This window comes from Giraffa tippelskirchi, chromosome 6 (assembly GCF_054371585.1).
Source record: "Giraffa tippelskirchi isolate mGirTip1 chromosome 6, T2T-mGirTip1v1.2.pri, whole genome shotgun sequence".
NCBI classification, from domain to species: domain Eukaryota; kingdom Metazoa; phylum Chordata; class Mammalia; order Artiodactyla; family Giraffidae; genus Giraffa; species Giraffa tippelskirchi.
In genome coordinates this window covers 111,156,944-111,182,287 of record NC_137280.1, presented here as the reverse complement: position 1 = coordinate 111,182,287, position 25,344 = coordinate 111,156,944, and the positions used below count along the sequence as shown (strand labels likewise).

Below are 25,344 nucleotides of genomic sequence, written 5' to 3'. Positions count from 1 at the left end.
AAACTACTGCACAATTTCACTCATCTCACATGCTAGTAAAATAATGCTCAAAATTCTCCAAGCCAGGCATCAACAGTATGTGAACCACGAACTTCCAGATGTTCAAGCTGGTTTTAGAAAAGGCAAAGGAACCAGAGATCAAATTTCCAACATCCATTGGATCATTGAAAAACCAAGAAAGTTCCAGAAAAACATCTATTTCTGCTTTATTGACTATGCCAAAGCCTTTCACTGTGTGGATCACAACAAACTATGGAAAATTCTTCAAGAGATGGGAATACCAGACCACCTGAACTGCCTCTTGAGAAATCTGTACGCAGGTCAGGAAGCAACAGTCAGAACTGGAAATGAAACAACAGACTGGTTCCAAATAGGAAAAGGAGTACGTCAAGGCTGTATATTGTCACCCTGCTTATTTAACGTATATGCACAGTACATCATGAGAAACGCTGGGGTGGATGAGGCATAAGCTGTAATCAAGATTGCTGGGAGAAATATCAATAACCTCCGATACGCAGATGGCACTACTCTAATGGCAGAAAGTGAAGAAGAACTAAAGAGCCTCTTGATGAAAGTGAAAGAGAAGAGTGAAAAAGTTGGCTTAAAGCTCAACATTCAGAAAACTAAGATCATGGCATCTGGTCCCATCACTTCATGGCAAATAGATGGGGAAACAGTGGAAACAGTGGCAGACGTTTTTGGGCTCCAAAATCACTACAGATGGTGACTGCAGCCATGAAATTAAAAGATGCTTACTCCTTGGAAGGAAAGTTATGACAACCTAGACAGCATATTAAAAAGCAGAGACATTACTTTTACAACAAAGGTCCATCTAGTCAAAGCTATGGTTTTTTCCAGTAGTGATGAATGGATGTAAGAGTTGGACTATAAAGAAAGCTGAGCGCTGAAGAATTGATGCTTTTGAACTGTGGTGTTGGAGAAGACTCTTGAGAGTTCCTTGGATGGCAAGGAGGTCCAACCAGTCCATCCTAAAGGAGGTCAGTCCTGAGTGTTCATTGGAAGGTCTGATGTTGAAGCTGAAACTCCAATACTTCGGCCACCTGATGCGAAGAACTGACTCATTTGAAAAGACCCTGATGCTGGAAAAGATTGAAGGTGGGAGGAGAAGAGTACGACAGAGGATGAGATGGTTGGATGGCATCACTGACTCAATGGACGTGAGTTTGAGTAAACTCAGGGAGTCGGTGATGGAGAAGGAAGCCTGGTATGCTGCAGTCCATGGGGTTGCAAAGAGTTGGACATGACTGGGCGACTGAACTGAATTGAAATATGACTATCCCCCTCATTTCCTCCCATACTCTAACACTGCTTTTGTAGATTCATCTAGCTACGTTTATTATACCATCCCCTCCTACCCTCCCTGATTTTCTATTTCTGGTACCTTTATTTTCCCATAGCATTTTTGTTACCATCTGACTCATATAGTGTTGATATGTTGTTTGTCTCTTCCCATTAAATAGTAAGTTCCATAAAGCAAGAGGACTTGTTTGTTCACTACTGTAATCACAGGATGCAAATAATTCAATAAATTCTGCAAATTTAACAAATAATCATAGAATGACTGAATTAATGAATGAATCAACTTCTGAGAATTCAATGCATCTTCTTGGGAACGATAATAGAACTATATTGGGTATAAAATATATAGTAGTCTAGTATTTTACAATATGCTGTGAATCCACAGCAATCTCATACACTTATGAGGTGAATGTATCTAAAACACACCTATTGTTTTACATCCTTTCTGAGTAAATGCCTTTCCAAAACTGTGGCAATTGGAAGAAGTACCAAACATCCTTTGGTTTGGGAATATTTCTAAGTTCCAGAGCTGTTCTGAATGCTGTCATTATATATGGAAATGACAGTAAAGTTTTATCTGAATTTCTATTTTAAGAAAAGGTTAGGAGGTTCAGTTACTACGATAATGACTCTGGTACATATTAGTTTGCAAGGAAGATAGACTAGGATAGGATGTTCTCAAAATACAATAGAGTTTAAAAATTCTTTTTGAACTAAATAAGCAAAGACTTTATGCCAATATTAGGGTAAATGCCACTAAATCCAGAATGCTAAGTAGTATTTAATCAGCCAGACTCTGTGGCTAATGGACTGACCTGGTCAAGGCCTCTAAGGATCCAGACTTACTTGCCAATTTGCATTACTTTATCTAAATATAGGGTGTGGATGTCGTTAATAATGACAAGACATCCTGACTACATTGACCTCGTGCAGCAAGGTAGTTTGGTTATAGTTGTCTCCGAGGATAAAAAGAAAAGAAAAAAAGAAGAAACAAATTTAGGATTCCTGATTAAATTATGATCATGCTGGCAGAAAAATGAACATCTGGCTACATTTGCCAATTTTTCATAAGAAAAGCACCTACACTTGGGGTATGTGCCTGCATTATGAATACATGATTTCTTATCTATGCTAATGTAGAGGGGAAATATAAAATTTTTTCATTAGTAATGAATAAAGCACTAAGAACAATTTATCTGAGGGAAAATACATAAAGTTGTTATGGTTGTTGGGACAATCTGTTTTCAAATGTAAAGAAGGACCAATTTTTTAAAAAATTTCAATAAACAAGTATTTGCAATTGACAAATGTAAAAGTTTTTACATTTTATATTAAAAATTACATGGAGAAATATACAATTTAAAACATCCCAAGTTTATAGTTAAATACTAACAGTACATTCATAATCATATATTTAATTTTGCCTTTAAGAAAACATTTTAAATTTTAAAAATTAAAGGCTTCAACATTGATCAGAGCAGTAGTCTCCAAAAGTGCTCAATGTCCTAAACACAAAAGTAGAGATAAGTGGAATTTTAAAATGATTGTATAGAAAGGATTGTTCACTGAAGCTTATGGGTAATTTTATAGAATTAAGAGTTATTAATAATATTTATAATAGTAAAATACTCATAGTTAACATTTATTAAGTGCTGTGTGCCAGCTAGTATTTTAAGTTTTTCCATGTATTCTTCTCTTATTTTCACTACCTCCTCCTCCTCAGGTGTGAATTACTATTGTGATAACCATTTACAGATGAGAAAACTGAGACTGAAAATGCAAACACTCTGGACACGGACACAGAACTGATAGGTGATGGGTCCAGAATCCTGACCCATGTACTCTAACCTTAAAGCCCATGTTTTCAATTCTACAGTGTTAATACAAAGTACTAGCTTAGGGAATAAAAAGTTGAAGTAAAGAGCTCCAGCTGTAAGTCTTTCTTGTTGGTGGCAGTAAAGGCAGTTGTAAATCGCAAAATCCAGGCAATCTTCAGGTCGTTTTCTCTCCCCAATGGCAAATAAACAGCTTGACTAGTAGTTTTGACAGGGCACATCAGTTGATTTGGCATCGGCAGGCAAAGTCATTGTCTAGCCACCATATACTATAGGGAGGTTCTTGGCCAGAGTCTCCGTCAGCATTGTTTCACGACACTGTGAATCATATACTTCCAGCAGAGGTTCAAGCCACAGCAGAGTACATCAGCCCCAGTCTTCACAGCTCAGCGGGTTTCAGGGAAATTTAGAGGACAGTACCATGCCCTCTACATCATTTTATTGCCATCTCAACAGATTTACTTTGAGGCAATGACTTTAGGAATTTGGCTACACAAAGAACATTTTCAAATCCTAGGAGAGTAAACAGGTTAGTGGTAATAAAGTTTTTCAAAATCAAGTTCATATGCATTTTTGTTACAAATTAGGTGTGCTAGCAAATGTTACAGAATGCTGCTGCTGCTGCTAAGTCACTTCAGTCGTGTCCAACTCTGTGCGACCCCGTAGATGGCAGCCCACAAGGCTCCCCCGTCCCTGGGATTCTCCAGGCAAGAACACTGGAGTGGGTTGCCATTTCCTTCTCCAATGCATGAAAGTGAAAAGTGAAAGTGAAGTCGCTCAGTTATGTCCAACTCTTAGCGACCCCATGGACTGCAGCCTACCAGGCTCCTCCATCCATGGGATTTTCAAGGCAAGAGTACTGGAGTGGGGTGCCATTTTCTTCTCCGGTTCCAGAATGGTTGGATGTCAAAAAGACTAGATGTACAAAAACTATTACACCTGCCTGCCACACACACACATATACACATCAAACATTTTTAGCCTCTACATTCTCACATTTAGAAGGTTCATCCTTTATTTTGAATTTAACTATCAGCTCTAGGTGAATAACCCTGAAACAACATTTAAGTTTATAAAATTAGTTGGCCTGAGCAACTCAACCTCTTGGAAGGAGACTACAATTTTGGCATCTTTCAAAGGTCCCTTGGGATATAGTTAAAGAGAGACACTTGATGTTGAATTTTAATGACGTTCAGAACTACAGTAAATCACAGCATCTTGTGCCAGGCCACCTGGATCTCAAAATTGAGAGACCAGGTTTATTGTCCAGGCTGACCTAATCCAGAAGTTGACTGGACTGAATATACAAATCTGAGTCAGAGATCACTAGATGGCAAGGAAAGTAGATCATGGGGATCCTAAGAAGGATGAGTTAGCGAAGTAACAGTCTAAAGAGAGGGATATAAAGACAGGTGGGATCATAATAATGCTAATGAACAATCCTATGGGTTTTATGCCCCAAAGGAGCATTAGTTATATATTGTGTAGCAAGTTACCCCAGAATTTAGCACCTTACACTAAGTATTGATTATCTCATAGTTTCTGTGGGTCAGGAGTCAGGGCACAGTGCAGCTGATGCCTCTGGTTCAAGGTCCTCAGACAAGCTGTCAGCTGGGCTACTGCCCTCATCTCAAGACTTGCCTGGGGCTGAAGGATCTGATTCCAAACCCACTCTCTGGAGCTTCTAGATCAGCCTCACAACAAGCAGCTGGCCTCCTGCGGGGTGATTGTCTAAGGGAATGGGAGAGAGAACAGAACACACTGGAGGCCTAAGTTACATTCTCTCTGTAACCTAATCTCAGAAGAGAAGTCCCATTACTTTGTCATATTCTATTCAACAGAATCAAGTGATGAGGTTCAGCTGACACTGAGAAAGGAGATACACAAAGGAGTGACTACCAGGAGTGAAGCGCAGTTGGCAGCTACTTTAGAAGATATCTACCAAAAAGGATAACAGAAAACCTAGAGTAAGTATTACCCAGCCAGAAAAAGCCTAGCTTCATTTAGATTTTATCTAAATACATGTCTTTACATTCCAATGTGCATTAAAGGCATCTGGAGAGCATGTTAAACCCTTAGCCTTTAGGTCTCATCACTATAAAGCTCAATTCAAGAGGCCAAAGTTGGGGCGAGGTGGACCCATATTTTTATCACTCCCTCTAGAGATTACAACATAAATGATGTGCAGACCATGATTTGAGGGAACAATGGTCCAGGTAAACATATTTTTTTCATGACATAAGCATTGAATTAATTATAGTCCCCACTCTCAAAACATACACACACACTGAAATGTTTTTAAAAATAAGAATACTCGACTTTAAAATAAGTATAAACAAATGTAACAAAATTCCATTTTTTACTTACAAAGCAATTTCAAAGCTCTTTTTGAAATGTCACCTGAAAAACATTTACCCCCTCTGTTGGGTGGAGTTCTAGATTTGTTGCTTCCTGCAATTAGTTTGCCTATTGAGTCATTTCTAGGGAATTCGAATGTCACTTAGTGGAAAGATTGGTCTGATGTTTCTAGGGACTGAATTTTCATGCTATCCAGTACTATATGTGTGGACTGTTTCAAACTGTCCAAATTCTGTTTTTTCGTTTTAAAGATGTGGGTAACAACATCTATATCAGTATGACTGTTGAGAATTCAATGGGTAGCAAATAGAAGTGAACCCATTAGTGCAAAGGAGGTACCCAATTTGCAGCATTCAACAATAAATGTTGAACTCAATAAATGTTAACTGTTGTCATGATAACTGCAGTAGATGTTTTGTGATTATAGATGGTTATAGTTCTCTTTTAGTGAATTTTCTCATTTGGGTAGGGCAAGATAATCACTGTCATGTGCTGTTTTGTTTTCTCACTGTTTTATATACACTACTATTCAGCTTTAAATTTTTTGAAAGCCTTCTTTCATGTGAACTTACCTGATTATCAAAGTCATGAACTAACTGGTATCTCTTGAATCTCTTCCTTTTATATAAAACTAATAACTCAGCAGGTTTTCACTGACCTTTGATGATGTGTCTGTTTTTTTAACCTTTGTTAAGTTTTGAGTTTGGAGTTAAGATTTGGAGTTTGGCATACGTGTCTGTGTTGCTACTTCCTGTGTTTTAAATTATTTTGCCACTATATGGCTATATGTCATGTAATAATTGTCATGGCTACCTGGGCAATTGTATGTTTAAATGGCTTCAGAGATCATCTCCATCCCATTAAACAAAACGTTCACTATTCTTGAGCTTTACTTAACTAAAATGTCACTGTAAAATGGGTGTGTGTATACACATTTATTTCAGTAGCATGTTGGTAATGTTTTTAATGCTTGGTTCCCCTGAAAATATCGCATTCAGAAAGATAATTTAAGTGTATATATTACAAATTGTAAAATTTTCTCTTGAAACTTCGCAGTTATTGCTCCATTATTGTTCCATATTGGTTGCTAAAGAGTAAAACTCTGAATTCATTCTGACTTCTCTTATTTGGTAGGGAAACCATATTTTTAGCACAGATCCTTGTAAAAACTTGTTTTTGATCTCTGTAATTATTTTGCCAGAATGTGTCTAGACTCATTGACCTCTCTTCAGATACACTTACATTGTTATAAGCCATTTAAATATGCTCTTACTGATTCTTTCTCATTGTTGTAAAGCAGGGTTCATAAATTCCAATAACTCGAGTGTCTAGACAAGTAATGTAAACATTAACATGTATCCTGAGAGAAAATACAGGCCCCACCTAAAGGGTGCAGTTGCTACTCAAACTTAAGAAATGGTTGCCATTTGGAAATGGGGTCAAAGTGTGCCCATACCTTTTTCAAGAGGTATGAAATCACACTGTCTAAATGTTGGATTAAATCTGTTTCTCTTTGAGTGACATTGCACGAGCCAAGTAAAATATACCTGCTAGTCTTATTTGCTTATAAACTATCATTTGACAACATTTAGGTAGTTATCATCAATTAATCTTTCCTTAATTCAACCATTTAGCAAGTATTAACTGAGTGACTATATTATCCAGTCATGATCTAGGAACAAGGTATATAGTTGTTTCTTTTGTAGTAAATACTACTGATTTAAACTTTTTTCCCTTGTAATTTTTCTGAACTTCTTAAGAAAAGTTTTAGGTTGGATGCCATTTTCTGCACTTTGCATTTTCATCTCCTTCCTTAGTTTTATGTCTTTTATTTCTATTTTAAAGTTTATCATCCACATCATGGATTCATTTTCTGCAATGTCAGATCCCTTCTTTGTCTTCTATCATAAGAAGTTGAATTATACTACAATTTTAGTCTCCTTGAAATTCTTATTTTGCACATTCCTTTTCAAAAAATTTTTTTTATTTTGCTTCTGCTTGGTATAGACTATATAATCATGGATTATACCAAAAATCACTTTTGAAATACTCTTCCTCAGAATATTTAAGATTATATTTTCTATCTTTTGTACTATAGTATCTGTTTGTAGGTTCCATGGTGGTTCGTTTTTTAAAAAGCAAACAAGGAACTTATTCTTTCTCTTATTTGAAGGAGAAAAACTCTTGATGCAGTGATTGCTCACAGAGACGTGGACCTTAGAACGATGCTCAGATCTTAGATCTGTACTCTTATTCTGATGAAAAGCTTCACTTAGATTTGAGAAGTAGAATAGCTTTATATGAATGGTACCCAGCGTAATGCTCAGTGTCCTGTATGAATGTGATACTGTGGTTGTGATCACTGAGAACAGGACGACAAAAGAAGAGCCGTCTGGAGCTCACATTGCTACTGAGTTTCCTCCAGGTTCCAATCCTCCTATAACACTAAATTTATAGACTCTATAATTATATAATTTTTATGATAAAATGTGCTTCCACTAGCCTTCTTGCCCTTCCCATTTCCAACAAACTCCATTTCCTGTCTTGATTAGTTGTTCTGAATAGAATAAGAAAGATGAAGTACAAAGATGAGTAATGTCTTTTCAGCACTACTATTCTGCTGGCATGTATAAACCCTCAGTATATGATCAGAATCCATCAGATCAAATTTTAGTTTTTGGATTTTTTTTATCAGGTCTAAATATTTGTGAGAATTAATATTTAATAATTTTTATTCTTGCTTAAATTTTTCCTGGTATCAGAGAGAAATTTTACTCATTTTGCAAAACATAAAATACATATTCAGCCTTGCTATTACCAAATCTATCCATTGAGCCCTTTATATGCATGCTACATTATGGAATTTTTGTGCTTAATTTTTCTATATCCTGATATGCTGCTGCTGCTGCTAAATCACTTCAGTTGTGTCCGACTCTTCGCCACCCCATGGACTGCAGCCTACCAGGCTCCTACGTCCATGGGATTTTCCAAGCAAGAGTACTGGAGTGGGGTGCCATTGCCTCCTCCGATATCTTGATATAGTTTATTATTAATCATTTTAGAGATTATTTTATCATTAATCTTCATTATGCACCACTTATCACCACTGACGTTTGAAACAGGAATAGAGAAAACAGGATAGAATAGTCCAGAAGGATGATATATTTCCTTCCTTAGTTTTCTTATTATATTGTCTAAAGTTTTATACCACCTTTCAAGAAGGTATGAAAGAAGACTGAAGACACTCATTGTATTTTGTTTTTTACTTATATTGGATACAAATGAGAATTCAGAATTTTTAGATTTCTACCCAAACCACCTAAGGAAGAAAACTGACAGAAGGAGATGTCTCACAAGTCTGAGAGCAGAACTCTAGACTTTAACAATGAGAGTGAAATTGTTCCTATAAGTGAAATCTGAGATGAATTTTCTTAAAACTAAAGAAGTTCTGGGTGAAAAATGTGTTTGTGAGAACATAAAGAAAAAACATATTACCAGCCAGTTAGTCATAAAACAAGTAGGACCTTAGCCTAGCCATCCACGTAATATTTCACAGCAAGAACCTAGATGATCCCATTTTGCTAAAAATATATGTGACAATATTCTTTCACCTTTTATCTGGTTGTTTACCACAGTTCTTTGATACCAAAAATGTTGCCATGTTTACATTAACAAGTCTAGTTATTTTTATTTTCTCCTTCTTCTACTGCTGTAAATTTTCATAAAATGACAGAAAATTATAACAACCTAAAAAGATTTATTGGACCCAGGTGGTAAATGCATTAAAACATACTCCTGGTTTCCTAAAGGCTTAGTAAATATTATATTCTGCTAAGTGTTTATAGTTAAAGTATATTTGGTGGCTGTCTTTGGTTACGGTTATCATAATTCTCATCATCATCAACCTAATCATTTAAGCCATGAATGGGCCCCTGATAATATATCTCAATTAAAATATACCTTCACTATACTGGCAAGAGGTACTCTGCTCATCTTTACTTAAGGCAACATTCCCTCTTTACCTCCATGCACGCATTGGTGGGAAAATAGGAAACAGGAAAGTCTACAGGGAAAACTGCTGAGTGTCATTTTAAATTAGAAGTCTGTACATTTGTTTGTTTTAAAATGTAGAAAAAAATCAGAGAAAATGAAAGAAATCTAGATACAAAAATGACAAAGGAAAATAAAACAAAACCTGAAATAAAGAGAATAATTAATGGATAAAATGAGAAAGCCAGTTCAGAGAAAAAGATATAAAGAGTTGGAAGGACCTTTCAAAAGAGTGAGAGATTATCCAGCTCAAACATTGTAACACTAAGGCACTTATCAACCACATATTTACTCAGCATTGCATCTAGATGTGCCAAGAAGTGTGCTAAGAACACAAAGATAGAATACTATATTCTAAGGATTTATACTGCAGTGGGCACAATTAACAAATAAACAACCTTCACCTGTCCCCAGTTTCACAGAACGCCTTCTGTTTCCTGTGCAATTCCATCTTGACTGACATATTCAGCTGGACTAAAGGTTCTGCTGCCAACATGAATGGAGTAGGCAGATGAGATGAGCAGGCAAGAAATAAAAGTACAATAGAAGTCAAAAGTGGAAAAGTAGAATTCTACCATTTACCAAGAAAATAGCATGCTACCTCATCTTTCACCCCCTAAGAAACCCCACTAAACACTTTACAGTTCCATTTAGAAATAAATGTGAAATATAAAAGAAGACAGAGTAAGAAGGAATTAATCATGGTTGGGGGAGATCTTAGGGGAATTAATCAAGGTAGGTTTCACACAAGAAGTGACATAATAACTGTCTTTTTAAAGTAAGAACCTTGGGTGTATAAGAAGGAAAAGGACATTTTAAAGACAGAAAAGAAATGCACAGGGCTTGGGAGGAAAGAAAGCTGTTGTATTCAAGAAACAGAAAGTCACCATATTTGAATAGAATCTAAGTATACACACAAGATGTAAAATTTTGGTGGCAGAAAACACTGCCAAGAAACCAGCTATACTAGACAGTGTCCAGACTGGGATCTATACATCACTCAGAAGGCAATGAGAAGCTATTTAAGCAAGAAGTGCCAATCTGCAAACATGTTGGAAGAATAAATATTGTCAAATGACTATACTATCCAAGGCAGTCTACAGATTCAATGCAATCCCTATCAAATTACCAATGGCATATTTCACAGAACTAGAACAAAAAAATCTTATGTATCTATGGAGACACAAAAGAGCCTGATAGTCAAAGCAATCTTAAGAAAAACAGAGCTGAAGGAATCAGGCTCCCTGACTTTAGACTATACTACCAAGCTAGTCATCAAAACAGTATTGTACTGGCACAAAAATAGAAATATAGATCAATGGAACAGGATAGAAAACTCAGAAATAAACCCATGTGTCTATGGTCAATTAATCTATGACAAAGGAGGTAAGACTACATAATATTGGAAAGAAAGTGTCTTCAACAAATGGTGCTGGGAAAAACTGAACAGCTACATTTAAGATAATAAAATTAGATCATTCTTTAACACCGTACAGAAAAATAAGCTCAAAATGTGACCTAAATGTAAGACCAGATACTATAAAACTCCTAGAGGAAAACATAGGCAGAATATTCTCTTACATAAATCACAGTAACATCTTTTTGATTTGTCTCCCTGAATAATGGAAATAAAAATGAGACCTACTTAAACTCAAAAGCTTTTGCACAGCAAAGAAAACAATAAATGAAATAAAGAACAACCCACAGATTGGGAGAAATTATTTGCAAAGGATGTGATCGGCAAGGGATTATTCTCCAAAATTTATAGAAAGCTCATGATGCTTCACAGAATCAAAACAAACAGCTCAGTCAACAAATAACAGAAGACTTAAATGGATATTTCTCTAAAGAAGACATATAGATGGCCAAGAAGCACATGAAAAGATGTTCAACATCATAAATTATTAGAGAAATATAAATCAAAACTACAATGAGATATCACCTCACAGCAGCCAGAAAGACTATCACCAAAAAATCCACAAACAATAAATGCTGTAGTGGGTGTGGAGAGAAGGGAGCCCTTCTACACTGTTGGTGGGAATGTAAATTGGTATAGCCACTATGGAGAACAGTGGATGTTCCTTAAAAAAACTAGAAATAGAGCTACCATGAGAGTGAAAGTGAAAGAAAGTGTTAGTTGCTCAACCTTGTCCAACTCTGTACAACCCCACGGACAATAGCTTACCAGGCTCCTCTGTCCATAGAATTCTCTAGGCAAGAATACTGGAGTAGGTAGCCATTCCCTTCTCCAGGGGATCTTCCCAACCCAAGGACTGAACTTGTGTCTCCTACATTGTAGATGAATTCTTTACCATCTGAGCCACCAGGAAAGGACACTGCAGTCCCACTCCTGAGCATATATCTGGAGAAGAACATGATCCAAAGCGATACATGCACCCCAGTGTTCATTGCAGCACTACTTACAATAGCCAAGATACAGAAACAACTTCAATGTCCATTGACAGAGGAATGGGTAAAGAAGATGTGGTACATATATACAATGAAACATTACTCAGCCATTAAAAAGAATGAAATAATGCCATTTGTAGCAACATGGATGGATCTAAAGATAGTCATAATGAGTGAAGTAAGCCAGACAGAGTAAGAGAAATATCATATGATATCTCTTATATGTTGAATCTAAAAAGAAATGATACAAATGAACTTACAAAACAGAAAGAGACTCAGGGAACAAACTTACGGTTGCCAGGGGGACAGGACAATTAGTGAGTTTGCAATGGACAGGTATACACTGCTTTATTTAAAATGGATAATCAACAAGGACCTACTGTACAGCATATGGAACTCTGCTCAATGTTATGTGGCCGCCTGGATGGGAGGGGAGTTTGGAGGAGAACGGGTATATGTAGATGTATGGCTAAGTCCCCTTGCTGTCCACCTGAAACTATCACAACATTGTTAATCAGCTATACCACAATACAAAATAAATAGCTTAAAATTTAAAAAAAGATTAATGCAAAAGTGTAATTTATATTTTCTCTCTATTTTTATAAATGATAAAATTGAGTGATGTATAAAAATGATAAATGATAAAATTTAAAGTACAATTTTAAAATTGATTTTATTATATTCTGGATTCTGTTTTTGCTGATAACAAAAGAAGTGAGGGTACAAGGTAAGTAAACTTAACCTGGCCAATGAAAAACAACTTGGTTTCTTCTGGTTTAAGATCGAGTTTTTTAGATTTACTTTTTCTATCAGTTCAAAGCTCAGCTTCAAAACCAAGTCGGCTTCCCCTTCTGAAAGCATTTTCCTCCCTTTCCTCTTGCTTAGAATGTCCCAGGCACAGAGAGAAGACGAAAGAGCTCATCTCCTCTTAAAGAAGTAGGAGGAGGGCTCTCTGGTTCATATGCAATGTGTATTTGTGGGAATTGATGAAGGCATTGTTTCTTAAATGTCTTGATCTCAGGATCCCCTTCACATTAAAAACTATTAAGAAATCCATACAAACTAGTGAATATAACAGAAAGGAAACAGACTCACGAATATAGAGAAAAAAGTAGTGGTTACCAGTTGGGAGTGGGACAGGGTGGCAGAGGGGCAATATTGGGATAGTAGACTAAGAGGTACAAACTATTATGTATAAGACAAGCTACAAGGATATGTAACTATAAATGGAATATAACCTTTAAAATTGTGAATCACTATACTGTACACCTGTAACTGATATAATATTGTAGACTATACTTCAATTTAAAAAAAAGAAACCTAAAAAAATGTGTTTATGCGGGATGCATTGCTTTTATGATTATGTGGGCCATTGATAATCACCACATTAGAAATCAAAACAGGAAAATGTTAAATGCACATTAATTTTAAATTGACACTAAAAATTTATTATATATAAACGTAAAAATATTCTTATGAATAATAAAATTTTCCAAAAAGTAGTGGTAAGAATGACATTCCTTTACATTTTACAAATCTCTTTAATGTCTGGCTAACTCACTTAATAGAAGATACTTGGATTTTCATAAATATTACACTCAATCTGCTGAGATATGTTCTTTTAGTTGAAATATTTGAAGAAAATCCTGCCTCATACACATATTTTCTTAGAAAAAGAAGAAGTATTATAATGGCCTTTTCATATGATTTGGCATATTCTTTGATTCTATAACAAAACCCAACTCAATGAGTGAGAACATCTTAAAAGCAAATAATAGCTAAGTAATTGGAAACCATATCAGTAATTGTTTGTTGGGTTTTTTTTTTTGTACTCAAGTTTACCTTGTAACTTGAGTAGCTCTTCTAGTCATGCATGATTTCCCAACATCTCTTGGAAAATATTGGTTGAATAATTTATGCAGACCTTCCATATGGTTGACACATTTCATTACACAGAGTCAAAAATAAAATCCATTACTAGTACCACTTATCTCATGAGCAATGTCTCTGGAGCTTAAGGTAACAAATAAAAGTTTTCCAAATGTATTGGTTTTCTATTGTTGCCATAATAAATTACCACTGGTTTATGACCTCACAGTTGTGTTGTTCAGGAGTCCCAGTTCTGCAGACCATATTTTGATAACTGCTGAGCTCCAAAGCCTACATCATTTGAGAAACTATATGTTTGGCTGTGGTAAAAATTAACCCTGAAATCCAAGTGGTTTAATAATACAAACGACTGCTTCTCATGCATAAAATGCCCACTCCGGGGTTAGGAGATCCACCCGGAGAATTCTTCCACAGGTAGGATGGAGTGTTCTTGGTTCTATTGTACTTTTGTCCTGTCTCTCATGGCTCTGTGGACTAACTGGGCTCTGTTGGAGGGTTACAACTTGAGGTTCCTTATATAGAATCAGTCTTACATCAACTGAGGTTACAGACATGTCTAAGAGCAGCCGGGTTAGGCATCCAATCTGGCTCTCTTACATCACTGGATGTACCTGGCAGGTCAGCTGAGGCTGTCGACCTGAACGCCTGCTTTCTCTTGTAGTTTGAGCTTCTCAAAACAATGAGTTTGGAGATTCTCGGCAGGTGTGTCCCAAAATCATGTGTTTCAAGAGACAGGAAGAAAAGTGTGCCTGCCCCAGAAGGCCTGGGTATGAAAACTGGCACAACGTTATTTCCATTACGTTATGTTGGTCAGAGCATTCACAGAACCTGATCTGATCTAAGGGGAGGGTGATATAATCCCCACTGCATGATGGGAGGAATATAAGAAAATTTTGGTTGTTTGTGTTCTATTATTGCTTGGCTGAATCTCAAGAAGCAATGACGTCCACCACACTGTCCTGTGGACACTCACTGGGAGATAGTCACTCTGATCTGGTCCCTGGTACTCTACTGCTAAATTTGTCTATCAGAGCATCAAAAGTGTATCAGCTTTTGAAGTTCATGGTCCCTTACAGATTTCACTATTATGAAGCTATGAAACCCCTTCATCTCAAACACCAGGCTTCTTCTTAACTACCTGTCCTTCTTGCTACTTGCTTCCAGGGCATTAGGATATTGTAAATCTCCTATAAGCCATCAGCAACTAAGTTTGCCAGAAGTGGTACTCAGGCCACATCAACTACGACCTTCTGCCAAAGTTGCTCTACACCATTTAATGATTTGGGGATAAGATACTTCTTTAATGAGCTATAATTTGGGGGGATATACATTGGGAGTCCCTGACAATTTCCAGTCTTCTGAAATCTTTCCCTTGATATTTGTTACCCCATCCTTGTAATGTGACTTAAGATCTTGAAAAAAATGCAAGAGCTCTACTGTCCACTTGCATTTCTCTTATTTTCTTTTTCTTTGGCTTCACCTCTCAGATCCAGAAGGTCTTTCTACTTCCCTTTCTTATCTTTTAGGAATATCCCTTAAGTCCATTCCTCTGTTCTATAGCTAATTGTAAAAATGCTCATTTCCTTAGAACTAGTTCTTGCTTTTTTTCCTCAATGAAATCTGAGTTGCAAGAATATGTTCACTATCATAAAATTCATCATTGCCCTATTTTTTGTAGTAGGCAAGCTACAGGGCTGTGCTTAGTTGCTCAGTCATGTCCAACTCTTTGCTACCCCATGGACTGTAGCCCACCAGGCTCCTCTGTGCATGGAGATTTTCCAGGCAAGAACACTAGAGTGGGTTGCCATGCCCTTCTCCAGGGGATCTTCTCAACCCAGGGATGGAACCAGGTCTCCTGAATTGCAGGCAGATTCTTTATTGCCTGAGTCACCAGGAAGCCAAGCTATAGTATGCAAGCCCAATACAGTCCCTGAGCTAAATTGAGTCTGTTTTTGAATGGTCCATGCACTAAGAATAGACTTCACATTTCATAGATGTTTCTAGAACAAACAACAAGATCCTACTGTATAGCACAGGAAACTATATTCAATATCCTGTGATAAACCATAATGGAAAATAAGAAAAATAGTATGTATGTATAACTCAATCACTTTGCTATGCAACACAACACAGCAGTATAAATCAACTATACTTCAATACAATTTAATAAATAAATAAAAGAAGTTGCTAAAGAACAAACAAATGACCAAAGAACCCAAAGTCAAAGAAGAATATGAGACAAAAATGATATTTGGCTTAATGAGTCTTCTACAGATAAAGTTTGCCAACCCTTGTTCTATTTGGCATCTTCTCTCCTACAGAAGTTATGAATGACTCAGTTTAAATGCTTGGAAAGGCACAGTAAAGCTTGGTAAATGTTTACCACTTTTTAAAAATCCCCATTTCAAGGATAAGAAAAGATCTATTTCAATATCTGACATACTGAGTGTTCAATAAATGTTAATTTCCTTCCAGACCTCTTCTTCTCAATGAGGATGATGAGAAAGAATAAAAGTATGCAATTTAACCCAAAAAGATCAAAACATTGATGTTTTAGGTGCTTAAAAGGCATTTGCTTAAGTGAAACTGAAATGCTTAAAAGGAATCTTTGGGGGAAGAGAATGTGGTAATTTCTTTTTTTTTTTTTTACATACAAGCTGAGCTTCTAATGGTGCTAGGGAGTCATTTGTAAATATGGAAGTAATTTGAAAAAACAATTGGGTTTTGAGTAGATAAACATGCTTCACATTTGGGAAAATATGTGACAATTGGAACCACCAGAGTATAAGAATCAATTTATTAAAAAGGAAATCAGAAATGAGGAAATCCAAATAATGGAGACCACAAGCAAGTTAAGAATTTCAAGAGATAGAAAGGAGAAATCAGAGAAAAATCAGTCAGAAAGGCAGCAATACAATCAAGAACAAGTCTTGTTGGGTGCCAAGGTTATCATTAATAAGGAAAGTAATATCCTCAGAAGATAAGCAATTTCCCCAAGACTCTCCAGCTAGATAATCACAGAGTCATTCTTCCAAATATCAAATCTAGTGCTTTCCGGCTACTAAATCCTGACACACCCCTCCCTCACAATTTCCATTAGTTTCCTGTCTGCTATTGTTAACAAAATTAAGTGTATTTCTCTTACAGTTCTAGAGACAAAGGGTCTGAAATGGGTCACACTGAGCTAAAATCAACATTTCAGTAGGGTTGGTTCATTTCTGGAGGCTTTAGAGTAGGACCTATTCCTTTGCCTTTTTCAGCTTCTAAAAACTGCCTACATTCATTGGCTTGTGGCTTCTTTTCATTTACAAAGCCAGCAGAAGCCCCTCAAGTCTGTCTTACATGACATCACTCGGATATGGAAACTTCTGCTTCTTTCTTGCAAAACTTAAGGACACTTGTGAACACACTGGGCCAACCTAGATTATCCAAAATAATCTGCATATTTTAAGGTCAGCTGACTAGCAACCTAAATTCCATCTGCAACCTTAATTCCCCTTTGCCATATAACCTAACATATTCACAGATCTCATAGCAGGCATATAAATTTGAGGGCCATTATTCTCCCTACTGTACCACTCCACTTCAAATGCTTCCCATCTTTTAGTCATTCCATCTCAAAATCTGGGAGCCACTTTTGTTTCAATTCTACTATAACTGGTTGTTAATAACAAGGCTCCTTTTATTCATTTATTCATCATTTAACAAGTACATACAGAGTGACCTCAGGTTCAAAGTATTATTTGTGACTTTAAAAAAGGAATAAGGTATAATGTTGTCTTCATGGACCTAAAATATGCTGAGTCAATCTGATATGCTTTTTTCCTTCCTTTATCTTCATGTCTGAACTAAAATCCAGTTCTTTCTTTTTTCTCCTTTATCTCCTTTTCTTTAAATTTTGCACACATCCAGTTGTTATATTTATCTGAATGTTCAACCCAGTATTACTTTTTTATGTACTTGCCCTTTATTTCAACATTTACAGTGTTCTGTACCAGTGGCTTGTGATAAACCTGCCCACTGTTCAAAAGCTGTCTCATAAGAGATAGACCTTACAGCTTTTTCCATCTCCTGTGCTGCTTATTCTTATATATGAACCCAAATATATCTTCTTTCACTTTTTTTGGTAAACAAATGCTTCTCCCAGAAACTTCCTCCTAACTTTCAAGTGACCAACAGAGGTAGAAAAACTGATTTACAGTGCTTTTTCCTTGTTCAGACTCTGCACAGAAGCTTCTCTTAACCTATCAAGATTATCCAACACCCAATCTAAAAAGCCCATATTTTATTATCAGAACCTCTCTGCCTGTGAACTCCATGACTGGTATGGAGTCACCTTCTACTGCAGACAATCCATCTCCACACTTTCCAATCCTATCACGCTCATTCCACCATTGATGACTTTTGTTTCTTCTGCTCCTGTTCCGGCCTGGAGTAGCTTCTCACTTCTCGGCCCTGCCCCAATCATCTTTGTATCTCATGCCCAGGATTCTTCTGCAAACCCTTCCCCTTCAATATTTTCTGCCTAATGATGATGTAGTTTTCACTGTTTCAGCTTCCATTTCATAGAATTGATTGTCATTATCACTAGCATCTTATAAGACACTAGCCAGTTAGAAAACCGTCCATTTTAAAATAGCTGGTCAGAGGTTAAGAACAGGGACAAAAAAGAAGATGTTCAGATATTACGAATATACAACAAATACGTGTCACAACCTGGTCTCAGAGAACGTGAAAGAATTAGAATCAATAAACATGTTCTTTGAAAACTAACACTACTCTCCGTTAGGTAGTCCTCTAACTATTAAGTATTTGTAACATTAAACATATCAACCATATATTTGGTTTTTCCAACGTAATTCATGCCTCTTACATATATTCAACTAAACTTGAAATGTTATACAAGTTGGGCACATATTAATTGCCAATCGCATATGCAATTTAGTATTACAGAATTGAACACTTTCTTTATAGTTTTATAACTTTAGTATCTCACAGTAGAACAACAATTTTCTAAAATAACGCAAAATTCATACTTGAGCCAAATCATGCCCAAACCATATTTGTGTCCAAAAACAATTTTTACTGATGAGTCAACTTCCAGCCAAAGTCAATTTACATCCCAAACCACTTTTTACCGATGAGACACTTAAAAACTGCAACAGAAAATTTGCCACCTTAGGAGAACAAAACAGGCACAAATAAATACTGAGGAAACAAATTGAATTAATCAAGCCAAAGCATAAGCTGACAAGTAAGAAAGGCTGAAAGAAGTATCAACGCCAAGAACTAAAGTGTACAGAACAAGTGGGTAATTTTGTCTTCCTTATGGCTATGTTGCCCAGTTCTACTCAATGACATCATGTTTAACTTCTTGAAAAAGATAATCACCATCATCTCTGCTTGATTCTCAGAATCACCTAAATGGACAGCATTTCTAATCCTGACATCTTAGACCACTGATAGCCTTCCTGAATCCTCCTCTCAAAGAAAAGTCACAAACACATTCATCTTAAAGAGGGACATGTAGAACAACAAGATGTTTTCTCAGAGACTGTACCTTGTGGCCATCCTTTTACTTCACCCAGGTATTGACAATGGTATTTCAAAAGCTCTTGAGGGCTTGATCTGGAATAATGCAATCTTTCTACAGAAAATCAATCTTATATCCCAACATGTGAGCAGAGTAAAAAAAAATAAAATGTCGTAGTACCTCATTGTGCACAGAGTTGCTGAGTTATTGCGGAGGTGATGCGACATTGCTGTAAGCAACAACAGGTTTCTCAGCCTGAGATCTGAAACAAAACAAAACAAACAAGTCAAAGGGAGTTGTACATGTATCCACTCTTCTGGTGTTCAGAGGGTGCCTATAGAGCACAAAGGTAAGAGGCACCAGCAAGCATATCAGCTTTCAGAGGATGAGACTTCTTTACTTCCCCATAGCACAGAAAATTACTGAACATATACATGAATCCTGTGCAAGACAAAAAAGGAAATCATATGTATTGTATAAATATCATTTTCTTGTAGAAATACATTGTATATCATAAATCATATTATTTGAGATGTACTAAAATGAAATACAAAGTGATAAAGTGTTTCTATTATAAATGATTTTTTAATTGTAAAAATTGGGAAGTATCTTATGTCAATAAATCACTTTGGAAATACTTTCATATTCTGTGTGTTATTTCATTTGAAGATGCCAAATTTTCATAACTAGTAGCCAGATTGTTATACAGACATTTTCTCTAGAGTACCTTCCCAGAACTCTCCTTTAATTCTTTTCCAAAATAAAAACCTTCAAAACTCAAAAGGACTTAGAGAAAAAAATTGAAGGAAGGAAGATAGTCTTTGAGGATACGTATTTAAAATTGGTTGACTTATTTGCATGTAATAATATATTTTGACACATGACAAACATCATCAACCAGCCTATCTTGAAATTCCTTTACATGTGAAGCACTATGTTTATGTAAGTAGTTTCTAGCATTCCCTAACAAAATCAAACATCAATAGGGAATATGAGGTTTGACACTGATTACCAGGAAATGTAGGAAAGAGGAAACTATTATCTAGGAATCACCTCAAATGAATATTTGTGTATTAACTTTTTTTGTGTATTGTGCATTAACTCCAAAAGTTGTTGTTTTGTCACTAAGTTGCACCCCACTCTTTTGCAACCCCATTGACTGTAGCCCACCAGGCTCCCGTGTCCATGGAATTTCCAGACAAGAATACTGGAGTGGGTTACCATTTCTTTCTGCATGGGATCTTCCTAGCCAACTCCAAAAGTGCATTATTCCAAATGTCTCCATTATGGGAGAACCATGAGAGTTTGGAAGTGATTAGCCTGAAATCACCTGAAATGATTCTTTCTTGGACCACAAATGATGCTAACATTTCCATTTTAGTGTCTAAGATAAACTGTCTTTCTTCCTTGGTTTCAAGCCAAGGGCCCACAGTGCCATATTTGCTTGCCCCCACATGTGAATTGAGGGCTTACCAGGTGACGCTAGTTGTAAAGAATCCACCTGCCAATGCAGAAGCACAAGAAATGTGGATTCAATCCCTAGGTTGGGAAGATTCCCTGGAGGAGGGCAAGGCAACCCACTCCAGTATTCTTGCCTGGAGAATCCTATGGACAGAGGAGCCTGGTGGCTTACTCCATAGGGTTGCATAGAGTCAGATAGAACTGAAGCAACTTTGCACACAGCACACGCATACCTATGTGAATTATGGTAATGTCTAAGATAAGAATGAAAAAGAGGATCTAAGAGGTTAGAGTGGTGATATATTAATCTAAGGAATAAAATGTTAGCTAGAGGTCTTGTCTGGCTGTCTCTAACTCCCAGGAGGAGTTAAAGGGTAAGAAAGAAGATTGTTTTCACAGTTACACTGGGAAGACAGCTTGGATAGGTGATCTTAAAGTGTTGGTGAACTTTGTTTCATTCTTTTTGTTCTCTACACGTTATTGTTAGTGAAAACTCTGAAAAGGAAACAGACAATAAACTTGAAAATGTGTTCATTCCTAAATAGCTACTGTGTGGGAAGGAGAAGATTTTATATCATTTGGTTTCAGACCGTAAAAGAAAGATAGTTATGAGAAGAAAGAGCTGCAGTTTTTCTACAGCAATGGTTTAGAGAAATAGGTCAATTTCTATGGTAGACAACAAAAAGATCTAAGGAGTACTCAGGAAGCCATCCCTAAACCCAGAAGTGATTCTTGAGGAGTATTTTCAGCGAGACTCTTAGGTAAATCCAGACATATCTCAATACAGCTTGAAAATGAGGAAAGGTGTTGAATCACTAGATGAAAGGTGAAGAAAACACGAAGTATCACATATGACCAGCACCGGCCCACCATTCTCTTGACAATAGACAACAGTCCGTAAGAGGTGATCATATTAGTGAAAACCAACTCTGTGTCACAGTCAGACTTTTAAAATACTGAATTCAAGGCCTCAACTTAAATCATAACCTCTGGGAAAGAGATTTAATAATCTCTGTCTTTTAAAAACTCGGGGAACACATGTAAACCCATGGCTGATTCATGTCAATGTATGGCAAAAACCACTACAATATTGTAAAGTAATTAGCCCCCAACTAAAATAAATAAATTTATTAAAAAAATAAAAATAATAAAAACTCTTTAATGATCTTGGTAATCAGCTATTAATACCTTAGAAACTACTACTTTATAAGTAACTCTCAGAGTAGTGTGACTTATTTGGAAGAGTTTGAAAAGAACTGACTTGATTCAAAGGATTCTTTGAATGTTTGGTACAATTCAATAGTGATGCCATCCGATCCCAGGGTTTTCTTCATTAGAAGGAAGGTTTTTGAATACTGATACAATCTCCATACTAGTTGTGGATCTGTTTGCTTGCCCTCTTTCTTTATGATTTAATTTTATCATATTATACATTTCTAGGAATTTATTCATTTATTCTGGGATTTCCAAATTGTTGGCATAAAATCTCTTATAATCACTTTAATTTCTGTGTCATCAGTTGTAATGTCTCTTCTTTCACTGGATTTTATTTAACCTCTTCTCTTTGTTTGTTAGTCAGTCTAGCTCAAGTTCTGTTAATTTTGTTTATCTTTTCAAAACACCAACTTGGTTTCAATTATTTTTCTCTTTTGTTTTTCTATCTTATTTATTTGTGCTCTTGTCTTTTTTTTCCTGTCCTTCTTGTAAATTTGAGTGTGAGTTGTTTTTCTAGCTCCTTGAGGTATTTAGGGTGTTTGATATATTTCTTCTTTTATAATCTACTTCTTTATTTAACTTCTATATGTTTTAATATCTGTATCTATAAATATACCTAGGATTACAGCAGTTATGAAAAATGAAACTGATAAAAGTGATATAAAGTTTATATATTAAAACTCTAGCACAATATCTATTATAAAGCAGACAAACAATAAATGTATTACTTATCATTATTTCATGAAAAACATTATATATGATCAAAGTCTATCTTTACTGAACTATGACATATTATATACACACTGTCAATGAGAAGTACGCTTTGAACAGTGACAATTAGAATACAATTCACAAATTTTAAATAGACACTAATCAAGTAAATCCCATTAAATAACATTGGAGGGCATTTTTAGATGTCTTGAAATTTGCAAGAATACTGTCTTTATTGACTTTCTATTTGCCATATAAAAACTTTCACACCCCCATGCATTCTTACAAGCATTTAGATGTTGGCCATAAAATGAATGTTGACTTGGCTCATCTAAGACATAACTGAAGCATGAAAGAGCTATAACTAATTAAAGATTAAATCATGTAAATATATAGATCATAAATTTTCATTTTGTTTCAGAATTACTTATAAGTGGCACCAGCTAAAGAAGTTTTTAATAGAACAAATAAATGTCAAAAGTTAGATACATATTCATGCTACTGTGTAAGAGAGCATAATATATCCTATGCTACGTAATGATCATATATGGTAAGAGAAAAACATTGTTTTTCATTGAAGCTGGAGACGTACATATGCTCAGTATACTTCATAGAGTACTACAAATCAGTAGAGAATGTATTGATTATTGAGGGAAAATAAAGTGAGATTCTCATTTAACATAATACATAATTTCCAAATGGATAAGAGTTATAAATAAACAAGAAAGAGACAAAATAAAACAAAAAAGCCCCATAAATTATAGGTTTAATGTATAATTAACCCTATGAACTCAAACTTTTAATGAACTTGATGGTATAATGACTGACTTACAAAATAAAATGCATTGGTAAAACTAACCAAAGACAATTCATGTAATAGGGAACCATTTTAAATACATCTCTCTACCCTGGCTAATATTTTTAAATATGCAAACAGTTTCTACAAATCCATAACAAAAAATATCTTATTATATCTTATTAAACAACATCAGAAATCATTCCAGTGATCTATTTCCTTCATCTGTAAAATGGGGATTATAGGGGTATCTCATGATTTAAAAAGTTGTTGTTAAGGATCAAGTAAATCAATAAATGTAAAACACTCAGAATAGTCCCTGGTGTCTATTAAGTGTTAGAAAAAAATCTTGTCAATAGGTTCACACAGAAAACCCACAGAAGTCAAAGTATTGGTACATGTTTAACTATCGTACTAAAAAAATATTGTAACTCAAATAATATAAAATGACTGTGCCATGAAATTCATATTTTAAAATAACAATGTTTAATATAATAAAATTACTATGCAACAGATATTCTCAACCATTTTTGTTTGAATTCAATCATTCTGAAAGCAATTTGATAATAAATATCAACAACTTTTTAAACATATTCAAACATAATAGACAAGAAAATCTTTATTTTAAAATGCAGATAAGCTATAGCCCAAGTTATTTCATAATTACTCTTATCTATAATATGGAATTATTTAGATGCCTAATAATAGAAAAAAATGTTACCTATAGGAAAATTATCACTTATATAATGGAGAGCATGCTTTTGTTAGTGTCATATTAAGGAACAACTTTAGGACATGAGAAAAAACCATTATTTACATTTATATACTTTTCTCCATTCATTCGGAAACCTTTATTATACTTATTGAGTACATATTACGTGATAGAAATTATATTTAGCTAAAAGACAGCACTAAAAGTGTTAACAGATCTTATCTTTAATACATAAAGAATATGTAAAGAATATGTAAAATTTGTTCACTTTTTTTGTATTTCCTACTTTCTATAGTGAGAAATTACTTCTAAAACTTTTTTTAAACATTTATAACTAGCACAGTATCATTCTATGAGGATATTAAAAGCAAAATTTAAGCTTAGAGAAATCTAAGTCAGACTATGGCTCTATGCATTGTTTATGAGATCAGCTACCCAATTTGTAAATCAATAAGTGAAAGCTGAGTTGTTTTGAGCTTTTCCTTGGGCTTTGCTATTGCACTGAAGTGTAACTAGAATTGTTTAAAAACATTGATTTAGAACCCTGAGCTCTAAGAGTAAACAAAAAATCAGTGAGAAGATTTATTTTAACTTGCCACTACACATTCTGAACTAGACAAACCTGGAAAAAAGTAAATAAACATACAGATTTGTCTTTTAAAGATCAGATTACACCCACAAAACAGCCATCATTTGTTGACTCTCACTGAAAATGAAAATGAATGACTACATTCTTACTTGGATGAAAATGGAATTAGATGATCACAGGGTCCTAGTATGTCCTGTCAATGGACAAGCAACTTCCAGAAACAGACTGACTTTAGTTTGAAAAGAGAAACAAGACAAAGAAAAATTTAATGTGACACATGCTGCTATCATTCAGCAAAATGTAGTTAAGAACTGTCTCACAGAGAAAAACAGAAGGATGTGGTTCAAAAGGGATATTTAATCAAAATAAATGGTGCTCTAAATTTAGCAGGTGGGATTCTTAAGAGACGTTGTGTCAAAGTTCAAATGATTTTGGTCTCATTTTATATGTGGTATGGCTTGAGGT

At 35.4% G+C, this 25,344-nt stretch overlaps 1 protein-coding gene across 11 annotated transcripts in view; it reads right to left on the bottom strand.

Moving 5' to 3' along the window:
* The window catches only part of LOC145509796 (uncharacterized), an 889,905-nt gene that overhangs the window by 169,039 nt on the left and 695,522 nt on the right, over window positions 1-25,344 (bottom strand). For all 11 annotated transcript variants that reach the window (XR_014056468.1, XR_014056469.1, XR_014056467.1 and 8 more), the window contains one exon: window positions 19,576-19,657. Coding sequence is in view for 8 of the 11 variants with exons in the window: in XM_081499106.1 (XP_081355232.1) it covers window positions 19,576-19,657 (82 nt within the window). In the remaining 3 variants the exon portion in view is untranslated. The remainder of the gene's footprint in view (window positions 1-19,575; window positions 19,658-25,344) is intronic.